General features: G+C 35.3%; 1 protein-coding gene across 3 annotated transcripts in view; it reads left to right on the top strand.

Moving 5' to 3' along the window:
- Positions 1-21,326, top strand: part of RFWD2 (ring finger and WD repeat domain 2, E3 ubiquitin protein ligase) — a 98,234-nt gene that overhangs the window by 9,505 nt on the left and 67,403 nt on the right. For 2 of the 3 annotated variants that reach the window (XR_001362401.1, XM_014540913.1), the window contains exons 3-6: positions 1,335-1,432; positions 6,091-6,167; positions 7,117-7,236; positions 11,595-11,663. Coding sequence is in view for 2 of the 3 variants with exons in the window: in XM_014540913.1 (XP_014396399.1) it covers positions 1,335-1,432; positions 6,091-6,167; positions 7,117-7,236; positions 11,595-11,663 (364 nt within the window). In the remaining variant the exon portion in view is untranslated. The remainder of the gene's footprint in view (positions 1-1,334; positions 1,433-6,090; positions 6,168-7,116; positions 7,237-11,594; positions 11,664-21,326) is intronic. The other variant, XM_005867691.2, reaches the window with a different exon arrangement.

Below are 21,326 nucleotides of genomic sequence, written 5' to 3'. Positions count from 1 at the left end.
CTTTCACAGGGGTCGCCTAAGACCATCGGAAAACACATATATAATTACATATTGTTTTTGTGATTAATCACTATGCTTTAATTATGTTCAATTTGTAACAATGAAAATACATCCTGCATATCAGATATTTACATTACGATTCATAACAGTAGCAAAATTACAGTTATGAAGTAGCAATGAAAATAATTTTATGGTTGGGGGTCACCACAACATGAGGAACTGTATTAAAGTGTCGCGGCATTAGGAAGGTTGAGAACCACTGGTTTAAAGGAAGAAAAAAATGTTCAATTCAGAAGAAAAGAAATATAACAAAGTAAAACAAAGCGAGAGAGGAGCCTTGGATAGGCCAGTGGATAAAGTAAAACACAATTAACTCACTCTACACTTGAGATAAAAATTTAACTACAAGCAGACGTACAGGAACTCTATACCTATTAAACAACTCCTCCTTTTCCCTTTCCCCAGCCTCTGTCAATTGCCATTTAACTTTCTATCTCTGTAAATTTGACTATTCTAGACCTCATATAGGTGGAGTCAAGTAGTACTTGTCTTTTTTGTGACTAGCTTATTTTTCTTAGCATAATGTTCTCAAGTTTCATTAATATTGTAGCATGTGTCAAAACTTCCTTTCTTTTTAAGGCTGAATAATATCCCATTGCATGTATATATTACATTTTGTCTATTTATCTGTCAGTGGACTCTTGGATTACTTTCATCTCTTAACTGTTGTTAATAATGCTACTTTGAACATTGGTATGTAAATATCTCCTTGAGACACTACTTTTGGTTATATGTCCAGAAGTGGAATTGCTGGATTATAGGTAATACTATGATTAATTTTTTTTGAGGAATAGCCATACTGCTTTCTATATATAGCTGCAGTACCATTTTACATTCCCATCAACAGTGCATAAAGGTTCCAGTTTTTCCACATCCTTGCCAACACTTGTTGATTTTTGCCTTTTTTTTAAAAAATAGTAGCCATCTTAATGGGTATGTGGGTATGTAATCTGTGTATGTTTAATTCCTGTTGTTTATTTTTTTGTTTGGGAGTGGTATGTTCTACTTTCAGTTAATCATCTTTTTAAATTTTATATTCAGTAGATTTGTTATTTGAATTTATTTTTCAATAACTTTGTATACTATTGTCTAATAAATGCCCTATATATCTTCTTTATGATATACACATATAAGCTGGAATAAATTGGATAAACTGTTTGATTGCTTAAGTTGAAAATGAGGAATAGAAAACTAATAGACATTATTTTGTGACCAGTTTATTAATCTATCACTGACTTAATCAAACCTATTTTATTGTTTTTCTCTGCTAATAGCTACAAGTGTATTCATCAGAGTTTGGAGGACAATAATAGATGTCCCAAGTGTAACTATGTTGTGGATAATATTGACCATCTGTATCCTAATTTCTTAGGTGAGTCTTTGGAATGATTTTTTATTTTTAAAATATTTTTCCCCCCAAAGTGTATGCTAGCATTTAATTTATTCAGAAAACATAGCTTCGACTAAGCAAGTCTCTCTTTTCTACTAACCAGATGCTTTCCCCAGTCTTACCTGGGTTGTGACAGATTCCATACCTTATCATATTATTTTTAATTTTTTAAAAAAATTTGATTGACACGACTCTTAGATTCTTGCATAGATGGCTGGACAGAATGTGAGGCTAAAGGTGAATGCCAGATGTCCAGAATACTTGTCTCTTTATATGGTGTTGTGCATTCCTGCTGTTTCTGCTTCAGGGGCAGAAGTAAAAAACAATGGAAAAAAGGATTAAGGTAGAGGGGGGAGGACAAAAAAAAGCCATGAACATTCCTGCATGGGGGCAGAGAGTCTGTGACCTGGGAGGCAATAGAAAAGTAAGAAGTAGGGAAGGAAGATATGGATGTAGAATTTTTGAGAGAGGAATGGTAGCTGGAGAAGAGAGACAAAATAGGAAACGCTTAGGGTAAATAGTAAATTGTTGATAATAATATCTAGTCAGAGACAAGATATTATTATCAAGATATTTGTGAATATATAAGAATTCTACTTGTTGAATAGCCTAAGGTTTGTTGGAAATCTTTAGATTGAGTTTTTAGGAATGAAGATTAATTTTCCAAAGATTAATTTTTAGATATGGGTAGGCATGAAGTAGAGTACTACTGTGTATGTTAGTCAAAAGTTTAATGCTTCATTCTAAAGAGTAACATACTCAGAGTTATAGTGTGATGTTTACTTGCATATTAAATTCTGACCTGCCAGTGCTCCAGTTGCAGTTTGACTTTCTCAGCTCAATGTTGGTTTATAATAAACCATGAATTTGAACCTTTTCAGCTATGGCTTTCATTTTTATCTCTGCTCTAAAATTGCATTGGCTACAATCCTTTTTTTCTCTACCATTTAGTATTTTTTCATTAAGGAAAATCATTAGATGATTGCACAGCAGAAAGGAACCTTGGAAGAAATATTGCGAAGGTTTTCTGTTGGAATATCAAATTCTTCTACATAGATAGAGTTTTATGATAAACTTGGAGAAAGAACTTAGGAAATGAGGAAATATAAGTGGTTTGATATTCTGCAGGACTGGACTTCATGGGCTAGGTTAAATAAAAGGGAAAACAAATCCTTCAAAGCAGAAGTCCTTGTTCCTGAACTTGGATTAATGCTGCCGTGTGGGCTCTAGAATCACTTTTCTATCAGTTGCATAACTTTGGAAAACTACTTCTTTTGAAATGATTAAATACGGAAGGGAATCAAATGTTTTGAAAATTTGGAGATTTACTAAATTTTTTAAACAATATTCCTTAGTAAGTCCATAAGTTAGAAATTCTGTTATGTGACTTTCTAAATGGAGAGAGAGAGAGAGAGAGAGAGAGGGGAGGGGGGGGAGAGGAGAGAGAGAATGCTATACACCAGTATGGAAGGAATGTAAAAATGTTGGAAAGTAATTTCATACTATAAATACAGTGTTCTGTATGTTAGTGTGTGTGTGTGTGTTCACTAGTGAATATTGAAGTCACAGTTACTGATTTTCTAAGCTAGAAATTATCCTGGTGATGATATAGTTTTTAAACTCTTTTTATGGATAGAAATTTTTGATTTTGGGTAATTGGAATGTAAGTATTTTTGAAGTCTTAATTACAGTGCAGCTTTCAATGAGATTTTTTATGCCAGCCATGGAAATAACATTTTATCCTGATATATCTATTTCTGTTTTTCTGCCCATCTTCAGCCTTTACCTTTGTATAGTGATGGTCAGACTCTTAGGTTTCCTCACAGTAAGTAAATAGGGATTATATTTCTTATGCACTCAGGATACCACTGAGATCTCTTTCTAAAGTGGTATACCACTTATTTTTTTCTATACTGAAAAACTCTTCTAAGTTATTTACTTACATTATTTCAGCTCTCAGAGCTCTCTCTCTCTTGATCCTGGAAGGCTCATGTGGGGTGAGGGGGTTGGGTGGCAGTGTCTCATCCAACTGTTCCACTTCTGCAATTCTGCATTTTTTCTCCACTCCTGCAAGGCTTGCTCTCTAGTCTCCCTGTTCCTTCCTGTGTAAGATCTCTCTTTAGCTGCCCCATCCTTTCCCGGTCTCTCTTTCTCTTTCTCCCTCCTTCTGTCCCTTCCTCTTTCCCTCCCTTTCTCTCTCTTAGTTTCCTCTGTCTATAGATAAAAATTATAAATTAATTTTTAAATCTTCCTAATGAATGGCCCTCTTCTTATTTATTTATTTTTAAAATATATTTTATTGATCTTTTTTACAGAGAGGGAAGGAGAGGGATATAGAATTAGAAACATCGACGAGAGAGAAACATCGATCAGCTGCCTCCTGCACACCCCCTACTGGGGATATGCCCACAACCAGGGTACATGCCCTTGACTGGGATCGAACCTGGGATCCCTCAGTTCGCGGGCCAACGCTCTTTCCACTGAGCCAAACCAGTCAGGGCTAATGGCCCTCCTTTTAAAGTAAAGGACAACATGAATGCAAAGTTTAAAACCCCTGTGTTGTTGTTTTTTAAAGTAGCTAATGCATGTAACATCCTTACTACTGTCCTAAGTGCTTTATGTATGTTAACTCATTTAATTATCATTTGTCATCTTCATCCCTCAGGTGAGGAAAGTAAGGCAGAATTTAACTGCATGAAAGTTATTCAGCCAGTAAGTGGCAGAATAGGGATTTGGTCCTAAGCAGTCTGGCTCAAGAGTCTGTGCTTTTACTACACTATCCTGCATCTAAAAAGACAGTTGCTAAAAAGGAAAATTTAGCAGTAGAAATGCATTGTTTGTTCTTAGTACTATGGGTGTTATAAGAATCTATAAAATTATAATTATGAATATAGATTATCCTTCAGTTTCAGTGGTATATGAGATTTCTTGGTCAAATGCAATGTAATATATATGTAAAGTATTACAGTTATTTAACTCATTTTATTCAAATGGGTAATTCTATAACTGAAACATTAAACTCTTATTTACATACTCCTCTTTATTTCCCAGTACTACATTATTTCAAGCTCTCTTCGTTATCTTCCTTTGGTTATAATGATAACTTTACTTGTGAAATACATACCAGCTTCTTCAGAATCTGGCTCCAATCTAGCTACATTTCCAATCTTAGTTCTTAGCCCCTGTTAATCATTAACAAAATCACTGTGACCCTGTGTTTCAGCCATATTGATTTTAAATCACTTTATCTTATGACTTTATCTTATGACTTTGTCCCTTGCCTCCCCTTCCTCTATCTGAATTTTTCCCCACTTAGTTAATCTCTGTGTTCCTGTTTTGGCTCAATTCTAATGTCACCTTCTACTGGAAGCCTATTTCTTAAATTTTGATTACTCCTCTTCTGTGTTCTTTGTAAATCTGTTTCAATGATAACACTGATTTTTTACATTATGTTACAACTACTGCATCATATATATTTGTCTTCCTACTCTGAGCTGATTGAGTGTTACTTAGATTTAGTCTCACTCACTTTTGAAGTTTGGATATCTAGTGTGGGCTTGATACCTCTCTTGTTTGTTAGAAAATCTTTGTAGTTGGATTGTGGTGTAGTGGAAATTTTAGATAATTGGGTTTGTATCCCAACCCTCTTATGTACTGTGTGTCATGCTCTCTAATATTCCCTCATCTCTAAATAGGAAGAACAACCAATGGGATAATGTCTGTAAATTAAAGTACCTACCTAGCCTAGTGCTAGTTTCCCTTTATCATTTTTTTAAATCAGCTAGCTGTTAAAGACAGAATAATCCAATTGAAAGTGGCTTAACCATTAAGGAAAATGTATTGATTCCCATAAAAAGAATTTCTAGAACTAGTTAATTCTGTGGTTCTGTAACATTATCAAGTTCTTTCCATCTTTTTGTTCCTCCATCCCCAGCATATGTGTTGGTCTTAGGCTAGATCCCCTCAAGACTGCAGGATGGCTCTAAGCAGTTCCAGATATCATCCATTCATGGTGGCAGGGAACGAACTAGTTTTTCTCCTCTACTTCTCTTTCTGAAAGACAGCATTCCCCTCATTGGTCAAAACTAGGTCACAAACTTAACCCCATGTCAGTCACTGGCAAGAGTATAAATGACTAAATATCATGGACCTGAGGAAGAGTAGCCTCTGAAAGTATGTGGTAATCTGACACTTGGAAAAAATCTGCTGTTATTTAAATAAAAGATGGATGGTTTGTGGATAGGTAACTGACATTGTCTGCCAGGATATTTATAGAAGAGTCAAACAAACAAAAAGAAAAAATATAAATCTTTAGTACCTACCTCATAGACTCAACCAGTTACCATGGAGAGCATGGTACAGTCTCACACAGTGAAGAATTGTCTCTCTCCAAGTGCCAAGCAGTGACATTATTGAAACGTGTAAGAGTAGGTACATATTCTGAGAAGAATTCTGAGTAATAATAGTAATAGTTTTACCAGTAGTAGCCTGTGACAAAACTGTTTTTAATTTGAAATTTCTGCTTAGCATCATTTTAATTTGAAGCTTTGTAAACTTAAAATACAATTCATCTAAACAGAACAATTAGATGATACATTTAACACAATTATGTGTGTTTCTTGTTTTGTTTTTATTTTCAGTGAATGAGCTCATTCTCAAACAGAAGCAAAGGTTTGAGGAAAAGAGGTTCAAATTGGACCACTCAGTGAGTAGCACCGTATGTTTCAACTCTTATTACTATTTTTAATAAATTTTAATTCATTGTTTTTATTGCTTTAATATTAGATATTCAAATTTTAGTATATTGTTGATTTTTCTTAAAGGAAATTTGTTTACCATTGTTTTGTTTAATAAAGAACTTTCTTAACTGCATTGTTTAAAATTTACTCTAGTGATCATCTTTTGGAAGGTCTGGTGGGATCACATTTAGATAGTTTGCTTATAATACATGACAGTTGAAAGATTATACGGCAGAGTAAAACTATGTGTGGTAATTTGGGAAAAACTGTTGAAAGAGTCTCAATTTAAGAGGATTAACCCCAAATTATTGAGGCAAGTGAGCTTAAATTAAGTCCTTACAACTAAATACCAAGTTGAAAATATGGCTAGAAAAAGAATTAAAACTCAGGCACTTATTCTGAAAGGAATTACACCTTTAGAGATGCTGACTCAACATTTGTCTTGAATATGCCTTTCATGTCTGTTATCTAAATAAATTTAAGGGGAAAAGAGTATTTAAATGATCATGAGAAGGCAGTGGGAAGCCACTAGCTGGGGAAAAATAGGTTGGAACAATATAGTGTACTAGAGGCCCAGTGCACAAAATTCGGGCACGGGTAGGGTCCCTAGGCCTGGCTGGCGATCAGGGCCAATCTGCGGGGTGACAGGCGGGGCAATGGGGAGCCCCCTGCTGGCACCTGCCTTGGCTGGCCTGGGGCCTGAGGGCTGGGGGAGCTCCTGCATTGAACGTCTGCCCCCTGGTGGTCAGTGCGCCTCATAGTGACCAGTTGTTCTGCCGTTCGGTCGATTTGCATATTAGGCTTTTATTATATAGGGTTTTTGTTATCTGTGTAATAATCATATTAGGAAGTAGCAGTTAAACATTTGTTTTAGACACTAAAACAATCTTCTTAGAAAGTTATTGTGTTTCTTTTCCTTATTTTTAGAATGGCCACAGGTGGCAAATCTTTCAAGATTTACTGGGAACTGACCAAGATAATCTTGATTTGGCCAACGTCAACCTCATGTTGGAATTACTAGTGCAGAAGAAGAAACAACTGGAAGCAGTAAGTGGTAGCTGAACTTAAAAAAACATTGATTTAAATGGTGCTGTTTATTCCATTGTAAAAGATCTAGAAATGTTTATAAATAATAGGGTAGTGTCACTTAATCCATCCAATTTTATTCAGCAAGAAACATCTTCAAGGTGTCACTTATAACAGATTCCCCTTTTTCAAATAAGAGAAAGAACAAAATGTTTGTAATATAACTTAGAGTGGCCAGTTTGTATTAACAAAAGTTGAGTGTTAAGAAAGATTATGAGAAAGTACAATTTTATTTTAATAAGGAACAATTATATTGGTTGTCTTTCTTCTAATGAATATCTTCTTTGCCATATTGTCCCCTCTTTACATACAAGATTTGAAGGAGAAAATAGAGATTATTTTTATCTACATGAAGTCCTCCCAAAAGGTCTCCATTGGTAGAGCAGTAGTATATTGCTTAACTAAGTGCATTTAGAAAGATGGGAACTGGAACTGAATATATCCAGTTTGATGTAATGAAATGTAAATAAATAGAAAATTGCATTTATTTCATGTAAAAATGTAAAATGTGAATTTGCATGTATTAGGAATTGAATATGATTCATGATAAGCAATGCACCCCTTAAGCAAATACCCACCCCGAACTAGCTTAAGAAGCAGATATTTATTGATAGGATAAGGGAGTGAGTAGCTCATATACATAAGAGGGAAGAGCTTATCAACCAAACATTAGAAAGATTGGAACCATGAATCTGTCTTTGGGCTTCCTCTTTGTGTGTGTGTGTGCTCGCTCATGCATGAGAGAGAGAGAAAAACAGGTATGATTGTCTTTTCTAAGATTTTTATCACATGGTAGATGATAGGTTCACTTGTACTTCCAACTTCAGTTTAAAATTTTCTGTGGATAGATTCTGATTAACATAGTTTGATCTGGATCACAGAATGGGAATATTTTAGTGGGAGAAAGGAGTAGGTGAAGTTAAGGTGACCAAAATGAGTTTCCCGTTCTGTGTCTTTTTGGGGGGACAGGGTTGTTGCAGATTTGTCCTGTTTTTATTTTTAAGGGGGCCTTAATTTTTATATATATATATATATTTTTTTTTCTTTCTTTCTTTTTTTTTTTTTCTGTATTTCTCACTACATTTTAGCCAGATGTAGAAGTTCAATTTGTATGCTTTTGGTCTGTAGAAAAAAATTTTTTTAAAATATATTTTATTGATTTCAGAGAGGAAGGGAGAGGGAGAGAAAGATAGGAACCATCAATGATGATAGAAAATTATTGCTCAGCTGCCTTCCGCATGCTCCACACTGGGGATCGAGCCCGCAACCCAGGCATGTGCCCTTGACCGGAATCAAATCTAGGCCCCCTCAGCCCGCAGGCCGATGCTCCATCCACTGAGCCAAACCAGCTAGGGCTGATCTGTTGAAATTTGTTGTGGTTTTCATTATATGGTATATGGTCTATTTTGTTAAATGATAACTTGCATTTGAAAACAGCATTGCTCTTTGTTGTAATGCTTTTATAAAATTGATTACGTGGTTTGTTAATATTATTCAATCGTTTTTTCCTCCTAGCTCTGTCAGTTACTGATAAGGATATGTTAAAAATATAATTTAGATTGTCCATTTTTCACTGTTTTCTGTGATTTTTGCTACGTGTATTTTGAAGCTCCTCATTAGGTGTAGGTGTCCCCCCAAAAATGTATACATGTCTAGGATTGTTATATTTTCTGGATGAATTGTTCCATTTATCATTATGAATTGTATTTGATTATCACTTGAAATATTCCTTGTTCTGAAGGTGGTTATAGTTAATCATACTACCAAAAGTGCATATCCTTTAGCATTTTATTGATAGTAGATTTAAGTAAAAGAATGTATTGATATAGAGAAAATTAACCACCTAAATCATAGTAACAATTACATAAGACATGGCAAAGTGACTCTTGATTTGTGAAATGTTACCTGCTTATTTTATAGATAGGGACTTAGGCCAAGTAGGGGAAGCACTCAAAAGTTTTACAAGATTTTTAGGTTAGAATCCTTTCTCTAATACCTGAAATTCAAGTCTTGTTTTGTCTTCTCTTCTGTCTACCCCACCTCCTCCCCCTCTTGCTTTTCTTTTCTCTTCCCTTTTCTTAAAATCCAAGTAATAAATAGTACTCCTAATTTACAAAGTCAAATGATATTCCAAGATCAAAGGAAAAGTGTTGTTGTTGTTTTTACCATAAAGTTTGGGGTGCTCTCCCCCTTTTTTACAAATCAGTAGCATTCTTAACATGTTTACATGTCCTAGTTGATAGACAGAAATGAAGTTTCAAACTTACTATTTTGAAGATAGTTTGTACACGTTTTTTGCAAATGAACTGTATTCTTTATTAGCAGTCTTGGTTGTGCATGTTTCTTTTTGTATAAAGATGTGATCTTGACTCTAGCCGTTAATAATCTGTAGACAGTTGTAAATAATCAGTGTAAAGAGTCCCAAGAAAGAGTCCCAATGTATCCTGGGATACAATGTCATATTGTTGGGACACAGAGCACCTGTTTGTTCTTTAGGATAGTTTAACTTCTCAGGAATGTGTCTCAGGTTCAATAAATGCCAGTTTGTTATGCAAGAAAAAACTTCACTTTAAAATCTCATCACACTATGCTTTACAAATGTATGTATTTATTTTTATTTTGAGAGTATGTTTATTAAAGTTGGGGACAGTGAAAGAAGAAAGGACTTAGGATAGAAAACCAACAGGAGAGACTAGGAAGGGCTGCTTTTGCTCTCTAGAAACATTATGGGAAAGAAATGAACCAAGGTGGGGCTGCTGTCAGTTCACTGGAGGGTCAGAGAAAAGGGGACTTTGGGGACAGATTTAGGGTTAGCCCAGGAGGAGCTGCCTCTGCCCATTGCTCCCCTGGTCACAAGTCTTCTCTGGTCCGTTAGAGTTTAGGAGATACATGCCTGTGGGGGGTAAAGAAGAGAAAGGGAAAGGTGTGGCCTTGCTCCCAGGAGCGAGAGCACACTTACTTAGTTGTGATACATTAATTCAGTTGTGTTTGTTAATTGGAATATCCTAATGTGATTGTCAGTTCAGATTTGCCTCCTTTGTCCTTTTTCGTCTTGGCTTAAACATTTCATTGATCTATTTTGCCTCTTATTCTTTAAAATGCCTTTTAAAGAATATCCCCAAAGGGGATATACTCTGGGAATGGAGGTGAAGTGGCCATGCTCTTTTGTAGTACATGTAATATCTTAGTGATTCTTCAAATTTTGATGGGCTTATTCTTATTATCTGGGGAATTGTTAAATATATGTATTCCTAGAATCTTTTCTAAAGTAATAGAATGAGGTAAAACCTGTCCCAGTGTTTATTTTAACAACTGGCTCCTATGATTCTGTTGCATAGCTAGGTAAATGCAAGTTTTATTAACCCTTTGTATGCCATAAGCATCTATAGAGGCAAGAGGGATGGTTTACGTTTTGGACACATGGCAGTTAACTGGTTAATCTCTCTTATTTATTTATTTTTGTTTGTTTTGGAAGTGTTCCACTGGGCATTTTTATTCTATTTTTCAAATATATATGAAAAATCATAATTATATTTGTTCATAAACTATCTCATTGAAATTCCATTTTTACCTTTTGATTTTCTTTGTACATATATTTATTGATTCACTTGCAATTCCTTAATTCTTTATGTGAATTTTAACATTAAAATATATATTTTTTGTGATTGTATTTTTTGATACCCAAGAAATGTTAAGCTTATAATAATCATTTATCTGTTAAATTTTTGTTTGTTACCAAGTTGGGTTATTTACCCCTTCCTTCAGTTGATGATATTAAAATTTTGTTTTTAAGTGTTTGATTTTGACTGAAATCTTCTATAAAACTGTATTAATTGTCACATCTGTGAGTAGGTAATAATCAGAAATAGTAAATTTGACTTCTGATATATGGATTTCTTTTCATTTATCATGCTTCTTACTCCCCTGCAAATAAAATTTTTATGAGGAAAATGATGTTAGTGTATAGAATCTCTACTCTGTTAGTTCTACCATGATTTTTTTCTTGATGTTGTATTGGTATGATTGGAAATAGAAAGGCAAGACAGATAGCAGAAGTGCCACTTACCATGAGTAGTTTTTTAGCAAGGTAGATGAGGAATGTAATTTAAGGCACCTTTTTCTTAAAATTAGTTTTAGTTTTGGGGAAAATGGTTTGCTTTTTAAAATTCCAATTAGCAAATGGGAAAACTGAATAGAAGTAATAGACTGACTTAAATGGATGCATTAAGTTGTTTCCTACTGATTATATTGTGGTATTAAAGAAAACGTTGAACTCATAGTTATATTTTTATAAGAACAATTATAATTTTCTGTTATAGGAATCACATGCAGCCCAACTACAGATCCTTATGGAATTCCTCAAGGTTGCAAGAAGAAATAAGAGAGAGGTATATTATTTTGTGTATTTTACATAATGTTTTATTTACTGTTGTTGACTATTCCCATTTCTCCCCCATTTTTGTAAAGGCATATCAGGTTAAAAAATTTTTTTTAATATTTAAAAACCATTTGAGTTTTCTTAAGCTTTGTTATTTTAACTTCTTTTACCTTTACAACTTGATTCTTTAAAAATCCCTTTTTTGGAGATGTGCATAGGATTGCATGCAGTGAGTTACCTCAAAGCTGTAAAGAATATAAAACAGAATTCTTGAATGACAGCCCACCCTTCACCCTGAAAGAAAATTTAGGTAATAGAACCTTAGGTAGAAAGGGTTACAATTTTTGTAATGATAAAAATGCATGATGGGGTGAAAACAAGTAAAAACATAGCTACCTATTTAGAACTTAAAAGATGTAAGTCATGCAGGATAGCTAGAAGATAATTTTTATTAACAATTTTATAACTGGAATGTTCTAATTTAACACTTATAAAATTCCTTAGTCATATTGCACTTGTACTAAGTATAGAAAAATCAAAGGCAAAATCCTATGCCCTTGGTAGCATGCTAAAATAACTTTGAAAGTTGTTTTATATTTAAATTCCTATCTCAAACCTTATGTATTTTTATTTTGAGTTGTCTAATTAGGATACTTTTTACTCATTAAGAAATATGATCACCTATTATGTGCTAGGTTCTCGGCTATCTTTTATTATTTTTGAAAATTAAAAGATGAGAAATGTCTCTGTTTTGATGAAATACTTTGTGCATTGCCAGAACCTTATATTATCTTAATTTGATAACTCCCCTTTTTTGATTATTCATGATCTGTATTTTTAACTTTTTAGATAAAAGCTTTGTATTATGCTAGTGCTTATAGCTAGTATTTTTTACATGGCTTATGACTATATTTTTCTTATCCTTAACTTTTGTTAACAATTTTTATCTTAATGTCTGTTGTCAGAAACACTATCTTCATTATTAACTTAAGATTTATTTATTCCCTTTTTTTGTGGGTACTTCTTAAACTTTAATATGCATGAGGATCTTGTTAGAATTCAAGTTCTGATTAAGGGTGTGTGTGTCAGATTTTGGTAATCTACATTTCTAGCAAGCTTCAGTTGATAATGCTCTTGGTCCTTGGACCACACTTTGAATAACAAAGTTGAAAATTTTATAATATATGGAAATAAAATTATTAATTGAATATGTACACTCAACATTTTTTCTATAGAAAATTCTTTGGAAGAGTGATAATTTTCCATATTCCATACAATACCCTACTTTTAAAACAGAATGTGCAATTGTTTTGCAGTAGTTGTACATGTTTCTTCTTGCCTTAAACTTTGAACTTATTGAGACTAAGATTCAGTACATAGGAAATTGCCTGATAATGAATGACTAAATGAAATCAGTTAAGTATCTGGGGGTTAAACGAAATGGCTGGTCATTGTCTGTATCCTGAGTTATTTAAGGTTTTCATTAGCCCCTGAGGTTTTTTAGTGCTTCTCTAGGGGTCTAATAATACTTACAATAAATTGTTAGATTTGAAATTGTTTCAGGTAATGAGAACATAGCATAATACTGTTTAAAAAAGCTGTAAGGGTTCTGAGGTTTTTAATCTTACCAGCAAGTTAAAAGTTAGCCTGTCACAGTTTATAGGTGCTGGCAGCAGACATGTGACTCCTGGGTTGGAGATAAAGGACTTAATTATATCAATCTGGCAGCATCAGCCTTGTATTTGCATCAGTTCCTCGTGACCCTCAAGTTCTACAGGGGCAATGTAGAGATGGATACAGGTTGACACTACACATACATGGATTTATATTACAACGAAGGAACCCTGAACTTAGGAAACCCCAGTCTTTTAAAGGGGTCTACTAGCAAACCTGTCCAACCTTGATGCAGGGACACACTTCTTATTATATTGATCAGAAAATAAATCTGCCCTGTTTCCTGGAAGAAGCACTGTTTCTGTCTTGCCGGGACATTCTTTATACATAATTGAAAAGATAATTTAGAACAATATCTATCACAAGATGAGCAGAAGTGTGAGAGATCAATGGAGAATTGGTTCTTAACAATAACTCTTTCTTGTGATCTCTAATTTGGTGTTTCTCTATTTTTGTTATTAAATGTCTGGGGTAACAGTGCTGTAGAATTTTTCAGCTTAACTTAATTTGAAGTAATGTGATCTTGTGAATGATTCATTTTGGTTTTCTTTGGTCCATATTTTATCATGGTAAGCAGTTTAACCAAGATACATACTACTGTAGTTCCAGGTACTTCTGAATATTGGTTGCCTCTTCTGTGCACTGATTATATTGTCAATAATACATTTTGGTTTTCTTGTGTTTAGTGTATCCATCGTTCAGTGATTTTTGAGTATTTCAAGTTTAATTACACATGGGACTTTGAGGAGCTAGGTCAGTGATGGCGAACCTATGGCACGCGTGTCAGAGGTGACACACGAACTCATTTTTTTGGTTGATTTTTCTTTGTTAAATGGCACTGAAATATATAAAATAAATATCAAAAATATAATTCTTTGTTTTACTATGGTTGCAAATATCAAAAAATTTCTATATGTGACACGGCACCAGAGTTAAGTTAGGGTTTTTCAAAATGCTGACACGCCGAGCTCAAAAGGTTCGCCATCACTGAGCTAGGTTAACAAATTTTAAACATTTGAAAATTTGGAGCTAGGTTAACATACTTTAAAAAATTTACCTGTTTTATTACATTTCATAAATTTCTTCATGATTGGAGTCGGGTACAGTAGTGATTTGTAATCATAATAAACTCTAGTCTAGAAAATATAGTCGAATAATACTTCAAGATTTAGTGTAGATGGAATAAAGTGAGTGGTTAGATTTTTTGCATGTATTATAAAGTATATTTTCATATTTAATCCTCAAAATGAATGTAATTGTAAAAAGTCTTATCTCTAGTAGTATAATTTGTACTTGGACTTAACTCAAGTAAAATACAGAATGATCAGGAGGCAAAGTACTGCTTTTGAATTTATTTTCCTAAGATTAGCATTCAGATTTTTAAAAAATATATTTTATTGATTTTTTTACAGAGAGGAAGGGAGAGGGATAGAGAGTTAGAAACATCTATGAGAGAAACATCGATCAGCTGCCTCCTGCACACCCCCCACTGGGGATGTGCCCGCAACCAAGGTACATGCCCTTGACTAGAATCGAACCTGGGACCCTTCAGTCCACAGGCTGATGCTCTATCCACTGAGCCAAACCGGTCAGGGCAGCATTCAGATTTTGAAAATTTACTTTGATTTCTTATTTATTCCTTCCTTCCTTCCTTTTTCCCTTCCCCTTTTCCTCCCTCCCTCCCTCCCCCCAAGGGTATGTTTAGAATATGTTTAGAAAGAGGAAGAGAGAGGGAGAGGTCGGGAGAGAGAGAAAAACAGAAACATTGATTGGTTGCCTCCCCTACTCTTCTGGACCAGAATGGAGCCCAAAACCTTTCGGTGTATAGGACAATGCGCCAACCAACTGAGCCACCTGGCCAGGACTATACTTAACTTTTAATTGGGGTTATGATGAGTCTTGGTTTAGACATCGATATATACCAAAAAGAAATAAAATCTGTCTTTCAGATTTAACATATTAATTTCAATGTCACATCTTCCTAGTATCTTAGGGTATTAGGATCCTATATTTAATTTTCATTTTTTACTTATTTTACCCTACTGACTCTTTCAAATATTAAGAGACGGGATTGTGCACTTAGTAGACCTCTGAATTAGTTATCTATTGCTGTGTAACAAGCTACCCTCAAATTTAATGGCTTCAAACATCAAACATTTAATATCCTGGGTGCAGTGTAACTGAGTGTCTTGGCTCAGGGTTTCTTACTAAGCTACAGTCAAACTGTTGGCCAGGATGGCAGTTATCTCAAGGTCCCACTGGGATAGGAACCATTCCAAGCTCACTCACTGACTCTTGGAAAGAAATGCCAATTTCTTGCCACAAGGACTTCTCCATAGGATAGCTTCCTACATGACAGCTGGCTTCCCTTAGGAAGCACGTGAGAAAACAAGAGAGGTTTTGAAAACAGCACATACTTTTTGTAAATGAATCTTGGAAGTGACATCCCAACATGGGTACTGTTTTCTGTTCATTAAAAGCAAATAATTAGTTCCAGCCCACACGAAGAGAGGGAATTTAGAAGGGTATGAATACTAAGAGGTGGGGATATTTGGAAGCTATCTTAGAGCCTGTCTACCACAGCATTTAATCAATTTATAACTGAACATGTTATTCTTCATATTCAGATTAAACAATCAGGCTTTTGTTTCCATATAAAAGCCAGTCTCATCTGTGCAAATTTGTACTAGCATTTGAACAGTTGCTTTATATTTTGTTTGATTTCATTTTTAAATGTACTTTTGGACATTTGTGATACCTGTTTAATTTACTATAACAGAACAGTTTTGATGAGTCCTGGTTTCTTTTTGGTTTGTTTGGAATGTTAATGAATTGAATTTTTCAGTGTTTTTATATAAAGTAAAACACAGGAAAGTTTATTAAGCAAATTTACCATTTAAGAATCATAGTAGAGTGACCATCCATGTACCACCATCCTGATTAATTTGATTTGTTTTTGTTGTATTCTATTAAATGAATATACCCCATTTTTGTTGCTGATGGACTATTGAGTTTTTGGTTTGTGACTATTCACAAAAGGCTACTATTTTACATATGTAACCAGATGTATATTAGCATATATATCTGCATGGGATGCATGTAGAAGTGGAATTGATGAGTCAAGATATGTACAAACTGTTTTACTAAGCACTTGTGTTACTTAGTTACACTTCCTAGGGGCATTGTATGAGTATTCCTATCACATTGAACTTACGGCAATACTTGGTATCAATAGAGTTTTCAGCTTAGTTGATCTTTGGGGTATATATTGCTCTATCTCTTTATGGTTTTAATTTGCATTATCCTGATGACTAATTTGGTTGAGCACCTGTGCTATGTTTATTGGTCATTTAAATTTTTTGTGTATGTGTGAAATACTTGCTTAAGGCTTTTTGCATATTTTCTGTTTAGTTAGTTGATTTTCTTAATGTTTTGTTGTTTGTATATAAGATAAAAATTCTTTGTCTTTCTTATCTGCCTGCCTATCTCTCTATCTACCTATAGCAAATATTTCCCCTCTAATTGTCTTAATTGATGTCATTTGATGAGCAGAAGTTTCTGTCTTTACTAGAGTCAAATTTATTTGTCTTTCCTGTTACAATTAGTACCTTTTGTGTCAGGTAAAGAATAATTTTCCATTGGAGGTCATGAAGACATTTTTGCTGTATTGTCTATTTGAAACTTTAATTCTTTATTTTTCACGTTCAGATGTATAATTTACTTGGAAATTGATTGTGTATAATGTGAGGGATAGGGAACTTTTCATATGGATAACCAGTTGTCTAAGCATCCTTAACTAAGGAGTTAATCATTTCCCCATTGCTCTGATGTACCATCTTTGTCATACATAATGTGTCCATATATGTGTGGGTCTGTTTCTAGTCTCTTTCATATACGTCTATTTGTCTTTTTTTTTTTTGCAAAACAACGTTGTATTAAATACTAAAACTTTAAAGTAAACTTCTGTTCTTCTTCAGGAATGTCTCAGGTATTCATGGGGCCTTTATATTTCTATATAAATTTTAGAACCGGCTGGTATATTTCTGTGATATACCTGTGATTTTATTAGAATTACTCTGTAGATCAGTCTAGGAGACTATATCGTTACAATATTGAGTCTTCTAACCCATAAACATGGTATTTCTCTCCATAGAGTTGGGTCCTTAAGAATATCCTACAAAATTTTGATATGTTTCAGGGTAATATTCTTATACATTTTAATTTTAGATTTGTTCTTAGTTCTTCAGTCATTTTTTATGCTATTGTAAATGAAGTCCATGTCTTTAATTTCAGTTTTCTTACTGTTGCTGGTATATAGAAATATAGTAGATTTTTACACAGACATGTTTTTGCATCCAGCAACCTTGTTAAACTGTCATTAATTCTAATAATTTGTAGATTCTTTTCTGTTTTCTGTGTACACATCATCATCTGAAAATAACAGTTTAGTTTCTTTCTTTATGATTCTTATATCTTTTATTTATTTTTCTTGTCTTACTCTGCTGGCTAGGACATCCGGTACAGTGATGAATAGAAGTGGTGATAGCGGGGCATCCTAGTCTTGGTGCTGATCTCAAAGTGAAAGCTTTCGGCGTGTCACCATTAGGTATGATGTTTTCTATAGGTTTTTCCTAGGTACATTTTATCATTCAAGGAAGTAAATTTTTATTCACAGTTTCCTAAGAGGATCTTTTTTTTTTTCTTTAATCATAGTGGGTGTTCATTGTACAGTCTAATCATTAGTTTGATTTAACATTAAAAAGTAAATAAACTTTGCACAAGGAGACCAACTGTCCTGATTTGCTCAGGAATAGTTTTATCACAGAATGTTCTGCATTCTAGGGAACCCCACCAGGACGGTTGTTCACCTTATTTGCATCCCTTATGTAAACCAAACTTGGTCATGATGTATGTCCTTTTATAGGTTGTTTGGTCTGGTAATATTTTGTTTTGGATTTTTGCATCTTATATTCATTGGTGGATTGTCTTATAATTTTTATACTGGTCTTGCCCAGTTTTGCTGTAAATATTTTTTGTTTATCAAATGAGTTATTAGGGAATAAACCCTCTACTGTTTTCTGGAAGAATTTGTGTAGTCTCTAGGAAGGCTATCTTGATTGAATGTTTAAAGATCTTAATGGAGAAGCTCTCTGGACCTGTTTGTTTGCAGTTTTAAACTGTTGATTCAGTTGCTTCAATAGTTATATGCCTATTCAGGTTTTTGTTTTAGATGTCACTTTTGATATGTTATAAAGTCTCCAGAGTTTTTAGTGATGTCCTTTATTCCTGACTCTGCTGATTAGTGCTGTGTCTTTCCCTCTTTTTTTCTTGATTGGTTCTTGCCAGGGATGTATCAGTTTTGAGTCTTATCTAAAAACCAAGTTTTGGCTTTATATTCTCTAAGTTTTGCTTTCTATTTTATTTATGCTCTTTATAATTTCCATCCTTCTACCTTTTTTTGGTTCTTTTTCTAATTTGTTAACTTAGTTGTACATATGCAGACTTTTTTCTAATATAGCATTTAAGGCCAAATTTTTAAAAAAATATATATTTTATTGATTTCTTACAGAGAGGAAGGGAGAGGGATAGAGAGTTAGAAACATCGATGAGAGAGAAACATCCATCAGCTGCCTCCTGCACACTCCCTATTAGGTATGTGCCCGCAACCAAGGTACATGCCCTTGGCCGGAATCAAACCTGGGAGCCTTGAGTCTGCAGGCGGACGCTCTATCCACTAAGCCAAACCTGTTAGGGCAGGCCAAATTTTTTTTAAAAGCTAAACTTAATGATTTTTGTATGTCATTTTGTTTGTTATTCCTTAGTTCAAAATAGTTTCTAATTTTTATTATAGTTTTTCTTAAGCCAGTGAGTTATTTTATAAATAAATTACTTATTACTTGGACATGGAGATTTTCTTGTTTTTTTTTGTTACAGATTTCTGTTATAATTGGATTATCAGAAAATGTGTTTTTTTAAATTCATTTGAATATGATATTTGCATCATCACCTAGTAGTTGGTTACATTTAGAAATGTTTGTGCTCCAAAAGAATGTGTTTTTTTGCAATTGCATGGTGCAATGTAAAGTTTGTTGAATATAAGGTGACTAGAGGCCCAGTGCATGAATTCGTGCACCTTGAAAGGAACTGTGGGCTGCGAGGCTGCAGTGGGCACAGGGGTGGGTCTCAGCCCATCCTCCACCCCCCCACCCAGCCCCTCCTGCTGCAGCCCCCAGTCCTCTGTCTGCCGGCACCCCCACTCCTGCTGCTGCTGCTCCCATGTGCTGACGGCACTGGCCCCACTCACACCTGCTGACGGCTCAGAGCAATTTGGGCCGGCATCGTCCGCTGGTGCAAGCGGCTGCTGCTGCCCTGATTGCCCCTCAAGAGCAGGGGGAGGTGGAGAAGCCCTGAGGGGCGATTGGGGCTGGCAGCTCCACTCACACTCGCTGATGGCCCTGAGCAATCAGGGCCGATGCCAGGCACTGTCAGTGGGTATGAGCGGCGACTCTGGCACCAGCAGTGGGTACAAGCGGAGCCAGTGCCAGCAGCAAGAGTGAGCGCCATGTGGGACCGTGGCGCGCAGGAGCAAAGAATTTTCAGTAACCACCAGATGCTCGTCCCAGTGACATTGACTGGTGCCCCGTCTTGGTCTGGTGCCCCCACTCACCTGCTCCGCCATCCCGCCACGGCCAACGCCCGCCATGTTTTGCGCTCTTCTGCCTGCTGCCGACGCCCGCCATGTTCCGTGTGTGCCTCCTGGTGGTCAGCATATGTCATAGCGACTGGTTGTTAGGTCTATTTGCATATTAGGGTTATATATATTTATATTTTTATATATATGTATGTATATATATAAAATTTTCTGCATTCTTATTGATTGTTTCCTTGTTACATCAATTACTGAATCATATTCTAGGGGAGTTTCTTATACAGAAGAGGTTTGTGTCCTTTCGGCTAGAGTTCTTTTTTCTGTTTTTTTGTTGTTGTTGTTGTTGTTTATTTTTTTTTGTTTTTCTCCTTATGGGTTACTTGGATGTTTTTAGTTATTGTTTTAAAAAATAGGTTTTGCCCTAACCGGTTTGGCTCAGTGGATAGAGCGTCGGCCTGTGGACTCAAGGGTCCCAGGTTCGATTCCGGTCAAGGGCATGTACCTTGGTTGCGGGCACATCCCCAGTCGGGGGTGTGCAGGAGGCAGCTGATTGATGTTTCTAACTCTCTATCCCTCTCCCTTCCTCTCTGTAAAAACCAATAAAATATATTTTAAAAAAATAAAATAGGTTTTTACTGATTTCAGAGAGAGAGAAGAGAAACATCGATGAAAGAGAATCATCCATTGGATGCCTCCTGCACGCCCCCTACTGGGGATCAAGCTCACAACTTGGGCATGTGCCCTGACTGGGAATTGAATTGTGACCTCTTGATTCATGGGTTGATGCTTATCCACTGACCCACACTGGTTTGAGCTACTTGGATGTTTTTATTTTTATTTTTTAATTTTTTTGGGGGGAGGGGAATAAATGGAATTCTTTATTTGCAGAGTACTGTATTCCAATGTGGTCCCACAGACAAAATGAGCAGTAGTACACTTTTAGTTTCAAATTTTTATGGATCAGGACTTTAACACTCCTTAAGTCGTCGTCTTCTTTTTTTTTATTGTCTAAAGTTTTACATATGTCTCCTTTTTCCCCGCTTAACCCTCCCCCAAACCCCCAGCCATTCCCACCCCGGGTAAGCCCCCACTGCCCCAGTGTCTGTGTCCATTGGTTATGCTAATATGCATGCACATAAGTCCTTGGTTGCTCTCAAACCTCCCCCTACCATTTGTCTCTGGGTCTATTCTTCATCAAATTATGTTGATCACTAGAGGCCCGGTGCACGAAATTCGTGCAGGGTGTGTGTGTGCGTGTGTGTGTGTGTGTGTGTGTGTGTGTGTGTCCCTCAGCCCAGCCTGCACCCTCTCCAATCTGGGACATCCCTCTCACAATCCAGGACTGCTGGC

This window comes from Myotis brandtii, unplaced genomic scaffold (genome assembly GCF_000412655.1).
Source record: "Myotis brandtii unplaced genomic scaffold, ASM41265v1 scaffold250, whole genome shotgun sequence".
Lineage (NCBI taxonomy): Eukaryota > Metazoa > Chordata > Mammalia > Chiroptera > Vespertilionidae > Myotis > Myotis brandtii.
Note: the sequence above shows the minus strand (reverse complement) of the source record. Positions and strands in the feature narration are given on the sequence as shown.